Source organism: Rhinoderma darwinii, chromosome 4 (assembly GCF_050947455.1).
Source record: "Rhinoderma darwinii isolate aRhiDar2 chromosome 4, aRhiDar2.hap1, whole genome shotgun sequence".
Taxonomy (NCBI): Eukaryota; Metazoa; Chordata; class Amphibia; order Anura; family Rhinodermatidae; genus Rhinoderma; species Rhinoderma darwinii.
This window is the reverse complement of record NC_134690.1, coordinates 361,785,248-361,797,858: the sequence shown is the minus strand read 5'-3', so window position 1 is coordinate 361,797,858 and position 12,611 is coordinate 361,785,248. Positions and strand designations below refer to the sequence as shown.

General features: G+C 39.2%; 1 protein-coding gene across 1 annotated transcript in view; it reads left to right on the top strand.

The window, feature by feature from the left end:
- Nucleotides 1–11,846, top strand: part of CHGB (chromogranin B) — a 44,481-nt gene extending 32,635 nt beyond the window's left edge. Inside the window, exons 4-5 of the mRNA XM_075863051.1 lie at nucleotides 6,756–8,425; nucleotides 11,439–11,846. Of these exons, the coding sequence (XP_075719166.1) occupies nucleotides 6,756–8,425; nucleotides 11,439–11,522 (1,754 nt within the window). The 3' untranslated portion in view covers nucleotides 11,523–11,846. The remainder of the gene's footprint in view (nucleotides 1–6,755; nucleotides 8,426–11,438) is intronic.
- The last annotated feature ends 765 nt before the right edge of the window (nucleotides 11,847–12,611 follow it).

The window sequence follows — 12,611 nt, the reverse complement described above, 5'->3', positions numbered from 1 at the left end:
TTCGTCGAGCCTCTGGCGGCACATTGAATGCTTGAGCGAGGATCCAACATTGAACTGAACTGTATCTGCCTCCGTTGCGACCCTTATAGCTACGCCACTGCACTAATCCTAACTCTACTAACCCTAACCCATATTATAATACTGGTGTATTTTTATGTGGCAGAGAGACCACAGAGGTGACACACCTTTGCACCCCCTGTGTAGCTAAGCCCCCCATGGTTGACCAGCCAGTGGGGGGGGGTTAGATCATTTATTTTATTATATCTACTCTATAGTCTATAACATCCTTGTACAGCGTCCCAAGATGGTAGCTTGTTCTATTAATGTAATTCAATCTGGGGGTTGCGGTTTGGGAATGCAACCCATCTCCACACATTGCTAGTTAAACGTGAGGGGCATGAAGTAAAAAGAAAATTCACAGTTTTGTGATACTGCCATCTATGGCCATGGTTTTTTTTGGACCGTTTAAATTAGCTTTTCTCAGCTCCATGTTCTCAAAGATAGGATGGGATCCCAGCATGCTAGATTTCGTACACACCTAAAGATAAGATAAGATAGACTTTATTGATCTCCGGAGGGAGATGACTGTACATGTAAAGCTGCGTTCACATCTGCGTCAGGGCTCCATTCCGACATTCTGTTGAAATTTTCCGTTGGAACGCAGCCCTCACTGACACAAACGGAAACCAGAGGTTCAAAACGACAGAACCCTTGCACAATGGAGACAAACGGAAACCATTGGCACCGGATCCATCACCATTGAAATCAATGGTGATGGAAACGGAAACCTCTGGTTTCCGCTTGTGTCAGTCAGGGCTCCGTTTCGACGGAGTGTCAGAACGGAGCCCTGACACAGATGTGAACACAGCCTAAGTCGAGGACAATAGATCAATCTGAGATTGTATTTTAGTTTTACTCACATTTTAGTAATTTATTACATCACAGATTGTCAATAATAATCTTTGTGGTGTAAAAGTGAATCTCCGCTCTTTGGCAACTTCGCTAACAACAGAAAATTCTTGGCATCCAAGGAATAACGGAGTTCCTGCTTATATGAGCAAGAAGAAAATGAGAAGTGGTCATTGTGTGATCCATCATTCTGGATATTTTCTACTTGTCCAGAAAACAGCGAAATGCAGGATTTCCTGGAACCTGAAGTGACACCCCACCAATGCTAAACTATAAAACTGGTGACAAGTAAAGTCATTACCTCCTTGGCTTGGCGTTACCTTTCTTGTTCATGCTTTATATACTGTAATCATCGAGAAGTGTAATAAAAGTTTGTGCCTCCCGGTTTTATTGTGTCAGTAATTTTCTAACCTATATTGTTATTTCATATACCTAATAAAGTAAGCAATTTTATTATATTTTGGCCTACATGCTACTTCTATTGTTTATAGGATATATATATTTTTCAGTTGCAACATTGTAATACATTCTGTGTTTTAATAGCTATCCATTTACAATATCTCTGTTTGCTATCAGTGAATGGAAACATCCCAGAGGCTGAAAACCTATTCATGTACCTCTCATACCTGACAGTTTGCTACAATTACATTCAGTGCAGGAAATCCTATATTACAATGTTGCATAAGGTTCTGTTTTAGATATTTTCCTGGCAGGTTTTCATTATTTTGTGATGGGCAGTATATTCTAGCATGCTACAGTATTAAATCCTGTAGTAAAGAAAAAATGAAAACCTGATGAGCCCAATATAAATCAAGAGATTATAACAGATTAAACTTGCATCCTGTGGAAAAAAAGGAAGCCTTGATGCCAGAGTGAACAGAGCGTAACGTTTCATATTCCAATGAAGACTTATATACAAAAAGAAACAAAGACCATTTTCTCCTGTTCATGACTGCCGAACCTTGATGCTGACAGAAAACATGTTGGTAAAAAGTAAATTTATGCTCCAGTAACAAACTGTATGTAATATTAAATCATGTTTCTATATCCATTTCCAGTGTTACATAAGAGTGACGCGTTTCGCTTTGCAGAAAATAACATTTTCTGGCTTTGTTTGATATGCCTTGTAATACAGCTCAGGGTAAAGATAGATAAATCTCATACTGTATCCAGGTTACGCTGCCGCCCCCATAATCAGACATAAAATTATCACCGATCTTTTTCTTTGGGCTAAAATATTCTATCTTATTCAGTCTGAAATAATAAGCTGCTATGAAGCAGAACAGAAATCACCGCTATCGCCAAGTGTAAGGGTTTGTAGATGTTTTTTAAACGAACAGCTACTATAAAGTACAGTTACTTGCAACATTCACTCTACAGCTAGAGCATATCTTTCCCTATAATCAGGAAAACTAATTTTGCAAGTTGTAGGGATGTAGGGAACTTATTTCTTCTTTTTAATACATGTGATAAATTCATCGCACCACATTTTTAGATCCTGTTAAGAGGTACTGTTTTTTTGTTGGCCAAATTTATAGTTATAACACAATGTAACAGAACACAAAAACGAGGCAGGCTCCTCTTTTCTGTCCTGTTTATGAACAGGATCCCGATGTATCCTGTTTTTTGTAAAACAGAAGTCAAGGGCAACAGTATGCAACTGGATAGGCATCCTGTTGCCTCCTGTTTCAAATGTACCTTTGTTTCTATTTTTTTTAAATAACAAAGTATCTTTCAACAGGATGCAAACAATGGTGTGAGCATGGCCCTAAATGGGTATTCTGGTTACAGCAAATAAAGTTTAATCTTTGTATAATAAAAAGTTATACCAAAAAAAAAAAGCTATTCCAATATACTTCTTGTATCAATTCTGTATCCCACAGTTTTCAAGAACCTTCGTTGTTTTGATCTGTCCTGATGATGTGATGATCACGCAGGCTCGTTATAGTAATCAGGGCTGTGCCCTGTAACGAGCTGTGGCCCTGTGTGACCATCACATGACCAGGGCACATTTTTGGTGGTCAACAATGAAGGATCCTATTGAAATTGCAATCAGAAATCTTGAAAACCATGAGGAATTGATACAGAAAGTATATTGGAAAATTGTATAACTTTTCGTTATACATAATACACAGTCGAGTCACATTATTATGACCACCTCCTACTTTCGACGTCGGCAGCATGTAGCCTATGAAGGAAGTGATGTGTCGTGGGCTGGCTTGGTGGGTGTATAAGTCGTCTGATAGGCTGTCTGAACACATATGACTTGTTGTTGCCATTGGTAAAAAAAAGGGTGAATTATCAGAGTTGCAAAAAGGGATGATTATTGGCTTTTGGGCCAAGAGTGGCAGTATCTCTGAAACAGCGTAGTTTATGAAATGTTTGCGTGTTGCTGTAGTGAAAGTGCATCGTGAGTGGACAAATGGCACCATTGGGAATAACCGACGTGGAAACTGCGGAGCACCACGTGCCATTGATGTGAGAGGTGAATGTCGGCTACGAAGGTGCCCGAGGGCCGAACAACACGCTACAGTGGAGCAGCTCACCATAAAAATCAAACAGGGGGCTACCAGACGTGTGTCTAAAACAACAGTTCAACGTGTATGGGGCTCCAAAGCAGACGGATGGTCACTACTCCTATGCTAAAAAAGGTGCATCGGAAAAAAAGGCTTCAATGTGCACGACAGTATCAGAAAGGGACCACCGATGATTGGCAAAGGGTTGCCTTCTCCAATGAGTCTCGTTTTCTGCTTCATTGAAAGAATGGGCGTTGCCGTGTCAGACGAGAAACATCAGAGAACAAACATCCTGGTGGCGGCAGCGTTATGGTATGAGGTGGCATTCTCTGGGCCACTCATCCAGTTTGGGTATGAATCCATCGTTGCAGATTGCGTCCACCCATACATGCTGTTTGTCTTCCCTGAGACAGATGGAATCTTCCAGCAAGATAATGTGACATGTCACACGGCTAGAAATGTCCGACACTGGTTGAAAGAGCACGACCAAGACTTCCAAGTACTTCCCTGGCCCCCTAATTTACCAGACTTGAACTCAATTGAGCGTCTGTGGGACCACCTTGATCGTCTTGTTCGCTCTATGGATCCTACTCCGCACACCCTCCAGCAAACGTGGGATGTACTGCAGTCAGCATGGCTCAAAATACCTGATACAACCTACCAGTACCCTATTGAGTCAATCCCAACCCAGTCTAGCTGCTGTCCCTGCTGCATACAGCGATTACAGTTGATCTTAGCTGGTGGTCATAAAAATGTGACTCGATTGTGTTTAACCATTATTTACCGAAGCTGTAATACTCTCTGGTTTGAAAAAAAATATTAAACTTTAGAATACAGCGTTCTGCCCACCAAGTCACATTAGTTTTTTAAATAATGAGAGTTTTCCTAACATGCAGAAAATATTAGTAGTAGTCTTAGAGCTTGGTAACACAGTTGTAGAGGCTCAGACTGCCCCCCCCCCCCCCCGGGTTACTTTGGTGGGCCCAGGTTCGGACACCATAAAGTGGCCAAGCGAGCATTTTTATCAGTTGTTTTCTTTTCTTTTTATAAAGAACAATTCATTCTTTGTTTATGATGTAACCTGTGTGCACAATTATAACGTAATCTTTACTTAGCATCTAAAAGTGGAAAAGTACCGGATATTTTTAGAGCAGGGTCCCTCAAAATGATTCCCTCTAGTGGGCCCAAACTACTGTACTATTTCTGCTCCATGGGCATAGATCCCAGCAGAGGAAAGTAGGAACAAATCTTTCATTTGGGACTGCAATTACAGCCATCGAATCACTAACCTATTCTGCATGCAGACTACAGCATAAATAGATATTTTTATTTTTGACCAGGGAGGAATAGAAGTATTTTCATTACAGTTAATAGCCCTTCTGTTTAGTGGATTGATACATACACTGATATTTTTCCGAATGTCTTATTATCACAGATGTACATGGTTGAGTCACTGGTCTATTATATTCTATTTATGAAGTGGTTTATTAACTTCCCATAATGCTTTGCAACACTTCATAGCCTTTACATCTGTAAGTCACTACAGGGGGGAACGCTCAAAACAAACATGCAGAAAAATAATTTTCACTCTTTATGTCTCAGTAGCAAAAATGTTATTTATTTGAATTAATTGTGGACTTTTCTGTATCTGTGTTGGATTGTAATAGGCTTTAATAAAAGTAATGATTTATATCTTAATTATCACTGTGAAAAAATACACTCAAATCATATTCTTATCAAGAACTTTCTTACTTGCTCATCCATTCTTAGATGTATTATTATTTGAAATATTCTGCAGGTTATCTTCTTAGAAATGACCACTGTTTTGTTTTACCAAATATCCATCATCTTAATTTACCACCAGGTTTGGACTGAATATAGATCAATTGTACTAGATTGTTGACATTTTTTGATTGTGACTACATGAGTTTACACTGGGTCCAGTATTAAGTGACACCCTTTTGGCATATTTATATCGGGTGAATGGGTGCCTATGAATACGTGCAGCATATACACTGGGAGCTTTCCCGGGGCATACGTTGAAAGTAGGGCTGTAACTTAATGTAAACACAGGCTGTTACTTTCTCTGGAAAAAGTCTATGATGTTAAAGCGACTCTCCGCTCTCAGAACAAAATTCTAAATGTAATTGGGTATATTGAGCAATAATATCTAATGGCCTCCAGTTGCTCCATATGCTATGGATCAGCCATTTTAGTGTCTCCCCTGTGTTGCCTTAAAATGGCCACGGCGCTTCTCAGACGGAGTCTGAGACACTCCCTCTGTTCGAGGATTGGACAGAACTGCTCACGTGCGGTGCTAAGGCCAATCCGAGAACATTGGGAGCGTCTCAGACTCATAGTCTAAGAAGCGCTGCAGCCTTTTTGGGACAGCACAGAGGAGACCTGTTGTTGCAGGACCGGAGGGTCGCATTAAGTTTGTAGACTCATTTAGAGAGGGATTTGAGCAATCAAATTCAGTGTGCCTCAACGGTGAAGGGGAAGCCATTGTGACGGCTAATGAGGGGTCATCATGATGAGCAGTGGTGGTCTAACTGATATATACTTTTACTCCATCAAAGGGCAACACATCACATCTAGCCAGGGCTGGATCATGGGCGTATGCACATAAGTATAGCTTTTTTTATATACAGCTGTATTTGTGGGCAGCATTTTCTTCATATATTTTATTTAGTTAAAAACAGGTTTGGAAAAAACTCTCAGAAATAAGTACACATGAAGGGAACAGCAAATAGGGTAAGGCGGCACTGTGAACACAGTTGGAGTTGTACTGTCAGTTCGGGTGCTCAGCTTCCAAGCGGTTGACTCCGATCCTATTCAATATGCAAACAAAAGAAGATGAAGTGGCACTCCAGAGTAAACAAAAAATGGTGTAGGCGTTACTCAACCATAGTACATGGATAATACATCATTGTATTATCATGTACCATGGATGATTAACGTCTACACCGTTTTTGGATTACTATGAAGGGAACAAATACCAAAGTTATATATAAAAAAAAAAAAAAAAGCCTATACATATAAGATACACACTACATCTTTTGGAAATGCCTCCATAAAATAAGAGAATACAGTACATTATGGCTGGGCTGGGCAGGGCACCTTGCATCCAGGAGTGTTCATGCCTGTTCATTGTCCTAGAGTTGGCAGATGCACCATCTGAATTTTCTGTACTCCTTTGTTTGGTATCAGCTTTTTTCACATATAGAGCAAAGTGCTGATTCCATAGTAGAGTTCCATAATATCAAACGTTGTATTATAGAGGTATTGAACACTGATACTAATTTAATTATTGTAAAACATCTATTCTAGGCAGTCAACACAGTTTGGATGAAAAAGAAGAAAAACAGAATGAAATAAGAAACATTAAAGATTTTATCAATTTAGATAAACACCGATATGAAACCAATGAAGAAGTAAAACAGAGTCCGGATTTACCAAAAGAAGAAAATGAAGAGAAACGACACCATGCAGAAGATAAAAGCAAAGAGGAAAAGGAAGAAGAAAAAACACGTATAGATGATAAAGGGGAGAGCACCGGACACTCCAAAGAAAGGGACTTTTTTGTTGATGATGAAGAAGATGGGGATGATGAGGAAAGAGGGGCTCACAAAAACCGTAATGAGAAAGAAGAAATTGAAAAAAAGGACAAACATCATCATGATGATTCACAAGAAGGAAAGCATGATATCTTTGACAAAAAAGTTCACCATACAGCTAAAAGTGTTGAAGATTTCTCAGAGGAAGATGAGGATCCAAGAAACTTAGAGGAAATCATGAAAAGACACCTCATAAGCAAAAGTTCAAAAGACCCAATTTTCCACTCAGACAAATACCTTTCGGCCCACTCTAATGAAATCTCTGAGGAATCTGATGAAAAGGAAGAAGAAAGAAAAAGAAGTTATGATGCAAAGCATGATAACTTTGCCCAAAGATTCTTTGATTATGACGAAAAGAGAAGTCATCAAGAAGGACAGAGGAATCACATTCCTTCAGAGGGAGATACATTTCACTACAGGGGACAAAACTCACACTATGGTCAAGACCCTTTTGGGAATCACCTGAAAAATAATTATGAGACGAAAACACACCATGAGAGAGAAACTTCTGAAGAGTCCAGAGAGAAGAGGCACCATCACCAAGACAGCGAAGAAGAAAAAGACCACCACGATACTGAGGAAAGCAATGAGAGGGAGTTGGGACATCATTATGAAGAGAAGAATCATCATTTAGAAATAAAGAGATGGCAAGGTCAGAAAAATGTTCAACCAAATTATGAACAAAGTAATGAAGACAGTGAAGAGGGCAAGGAAGATATTGAGAAACGTCATGAACATGATAGGCTAGAGCAACAAGAACTCTACAGGAAGCTGAAACATCATCTCCAGGACAGTGAAGAAGATGGATCACATAGACAAGAAAAGAAGCAAGAAGACAAGAGACACTATATAGGTGATGAAATAGTGGATGAAATGAAAAGATATTATCCAGACTTGTCTTACGAGAAAAATGTAAGACATTATAATGAAAAAAATACAGATGAATCAAATTACCCCGTCAATGACAAGTACAAAAGACGTCATTCTGAAGAAGAAACAAGGTCATTCAACAAATATGCAATTCCTGATGACCCTTTCAGGTGGAAGAACAGATATTTTGAGAACAATGAAAACAGCGAAGAAGAGAGAAAGAGAAGTTTGCAAACCAAAAACCTGTTCCAAGACTATGATGATTATGACTTATGGGGGAAAAAGCAGTTCCTTGATGACATAAATCATGAATATGGTGAGAAAGGGAATCCACCAAAAATCCCCAAGTTTGAAGAAAAAAGACAATATGACAGAATGGATGAACTGGCTCAGCTACTTAACTACAAGAAAAAGTCTGTTGAGTTTCCCGACTTCTATGATTCAGAAGAAATAAAAAAGCGCCATGTTAATGAACGGAGCAGACTGCACCAAAGGCCTTTAACACAAGAGGAGGTAAATAATGTACTACTTTAAAGAGGTTTTCAGCCTAAATGTATTTTTAAATTTATATAATAAATGTGACAGTAAGGGCCCTTGCATACAGCCCTTTTACATATTCGTGTTACACAGATCCATAATATGGCGCACATTGACCTACTGATTTCTGAAACATAAGGGCAAAAGTGCTCCGCTGAGCGTTGTGCGCCTTTGGTTGTGATAAGTTTTGCTAGGCTTTCCCAGAAGAGGCAAGCAGAGTAGTGTATGGAGTTTCTATGAGTCTGTACATCGCTTAACTACACGCTTCTGCGATTTGTTTAACCAATAATGGCGGTCTCAGGACCTAGACCCTCGTAGTTTAAAACCTCTGATATGTCACTGGTTACCCTTTAATGTCTTACTAAGCCTCCTTGGCAGTTCTGTTTGAGCTAAAGAACTAAACAACTTTAATCAGACTGGTTGCTATGGATGTGCTGCCTAAAAAAAGAATATGGTTGTTAAGCAGTGTATCCCTAGCAACTGCTCTAAACAAATCAACTGAATCATGTCTGGGAAACTGGAATTGGCACAATAGTGTCAAAATAATATGGTCAAAAGAACATAACAGCAGTTACACTACAATGGAAAACAGCATAAATGTAAATGAAAAATCTGGATATAAAACAGTAATTTCATTTTTTTTTATTGGCAATAGATTGTGGAAACAAAAAGTTTGAACAAACTTTATCCAAAAATTCACCTTCCAGTGGGCGGTCAGCGCAGCTGGGGAGTATAGGCACCAGGTTGCTTTCTGTTCTAAGCTCAGTGGCAGTCTGGCCTTACGCTGGGGAGAGTTGGCAATTGCCCTCCAAATTTTAAACACTAATTATGCAGAAAACCACACAAGGTGTACACCACCATTCAGTGAACAGTATAATGGAAGGGAAAGGGAAAAGCGTGTGGGTGTATAACAGTAAGTGTTATAATGTTAAAAAATCAACAATTGGTGTGAGTTTGGTGAATGCAGAGACCCCTATTTCTGCATTCTATAGGGACAGTTGGCCCTGTTGTCCTATATGTGCCTAACCGTGCTTGACTGTAGTCATCACCTTGGCATAAGTATAAATGCCTAGAATGATAGGTTATGAGTATGGCGCTTGTATTCACCTAAATTATAATGGAAAGACCTGTGCTGACACCTAACTATAAAAGGTGTGAGCTGTTGGCCCTAATGCTGATATCCCGTGAATATGGTATAGGATATGCTGATTGGGCAATGCTACATGGTATATGTTAATGGACCATGCAGTGTAGTAAAAATTACAATGCCTGACTGAAACCAAGCACCCACAACTAGTGCGGCCGTGTAAATCTGTGTAAATCTGCTGTCATTAGCCTTCTAGCTGTATGCCAGAGCGCCGTATGCCAGAGCTCACCAATACAAAGCTTCCTCCGCTTGTATACTGAACGGAGGAAGCGAGAGAGCAGTGAAAAGCGGCAGGCTGAATACAGGCTATGTGAAGCGCTGACTGCTGCTCCCCTGCTCAAAAGAGACTCCACTTGTGTGCAGAGCAAGGACGGCCTGGCGGCTTACTTGAAAGCCGGACCGGGACGAGAGGTGGGATGCACTGAAGGTTAGGTCCTAGCTAGGTTTAGGGCTATACACCAATGTTGATTGTTTCAAAAATTATTTCGCCCGACGCGCGTTTCGCCGGTATTTCTAGCTTCTTCTAGGGGCGGGGATCGCCGAGTTGACGGCCTTTTTATGTGCCAAAGAATGACTGACACCAAGATGGGCCAATGGAATTAATTTCAAAGTGTGATTATGTATCAATGTGCAACAACATAGCTTATTGGATACAAGGCTATGGCTATGGTCTGTATTTACAAATACTGGCTACTGAAATGGGTAAGAAGGTAACAATAACCCAATTACTAAGCGATTAACATTTTGACACTGAGGCATACATTACTCCTATTCTGGGAGATGGTAATATAATAATAAATGTGTGTATGTATACTCATTGGAAGTGAAAATACATATAGTAAAGTTGATAAGAAATAATAAGAATTAAATAGGATGTTAGGTAAAAATATGCTCTCCCCTTGTAGTAATTACCAGAACACAGTTAATATGACATTTTATTTAAACTATTTTAAGTGTGAATTATTTTTCTCAGCGTTCAGGCAGAACATCATTTTGGCAGAAAATCACGGAATGCCGCGCCAAGGTCCTTTAAGATAGGAGTAAGGTTACTGGGCTACGTCACTTCATGGGTTCCCCCATTGTAAGAAATGTTGTGGATCACTGCTTTAAGGACATCTTTCCCATGTCCATTGTTGAGGTGACAGATTCACTTTAGGATATATTGAACACCCGTTACATTTTTGCTTCTCTGTCTTGGGATTTCATTGATAGAACCTGCCTGTCACCATTATAGACAATTGGAGAAGGAATCCATCAAATGATTGAAATAATCAGATAGTAAGTGCAGACAGGGACGTCAGCTTGTCATATTAATGTATTTTCCATCTAGTAGCAACATTAATCCCACACGGTAGTTCAGACCATGCAGTATAAATGTAATGTGCCGTGTGGGCCTCTCCCAAGTGATTGGCGATGAGGAAAGAGACAACTGGTGCTCCAAGCACAAGCCCTCTCAAAATGGTTGTCACTTTGCTGCTCCGAATTGTAGGAAATGTTTGATTGTAACACAAATCATCACTCCGTTTTTATGTCACCCCCAAGGGCATATGCATAAGGCCGCATTACTGATCCGTGTTGTTCAGATCCATAATATGGCTCTCATAGACTGTTACGGGCCCATACTGTACTTCTGTGTGTCTCTGAGTTTATACGGCATCACACGGGTTCTTATAACGGGATATGTAAAAAAAAATGGTGGCAAGTTCTGTCATTTCGAACTGTAGGGATTTACCCTATATACCTATACAACTGTAGTTTCGACAGCCTACAATACCTGATGAAATCTATTGCTGCATGTTATTAGGTATACATTCTGTGTAATGTTCTATATTTCCTCTGTAGGAGAAGGAATTGGAGAATCTGGCCATTATGGATCTGGAGTTGCAGAAGATTGCCGAAAAGCTTAGCAATAACCGACAAGGCTGACACAAAATGAACAGCAATATCTGAAGATGAAAGCGATACTATATTTAGCTGAAAACATTCCTACATTCCTTGTCACTGCCTCTTAAAAAGAGAAAAAAAATATTTAGTCAAGACAAGCAAAATATAGTTTATTGTTCACAAATAGTATTTTACACTGTTGAAAATGTATGTTCTGATTTTTGCTGTTGATACAAAGATAAATGACATATATTCATACGTATATACGATCCATTTTACTATGCTTGTGGAATTGTTTTTGTGGAATTGTACTTTAATACATCTTTGTCTTGAGATTTGAAATAATAAAAGCAAACAGAATCTTGATTTGCAATTCTCGTTATTTTGCAAGCTCTCATAATTGTAATAGATAGCATGAAAATTCTCTACTTTACTTTTACTATAATAAAAAATTTTTTTACAATTTTTCAGTTTAATCAGGGAAAGAAAATTTTAATCATTTACAAAAAATGAAGGGAATCTATAAAGCCTTCTATGCCAAAAGAGCTGCAATTCGTTTTTTTGTGCAATAATGTTCCGACTTATATTTTTACACAACCTCTGGCACGTGGGCGTGGCTTATTGAGAGGGTGGGGCGGCCATCATTGGAGTAGATTTGATTTCCTGGCGCATGGACAGCCAGAGATGCGCTTAATTTATTAAGAGCCGTGCGCCTCTTAATATATGAGGTGCCTCTTACTCCAATTTTCTTTAGATTAAGACTGGCGTAAGAAACGCCAACCTTAATAAATTGCCCCCAATGTCTTCTAAACATAATTTTGTCTGAGAAAAAAAGCTTCAGCCTGAAGACATTTTTGTTTTCTCAAAAATGCTACAAAATATTGATATCTATAGAAAACACTGAGAACAAAGGAGTCATAAACTATTAAGGTAAATTTGCCAATGGCATAGAAAAATAAACTTTATTAGGACAGTACAGATTACATATAATTAAAATTAGACTACAAAATCCAAGACCTGTACACCTCCCAAGTGGCATAAATGAACATAGAGGAAATACCTCTTATAAATGCAGCTCCGGGAAGAAGGAGATCGTTGAATCAAACAAGCAAGGGCTCAAACAAACATATT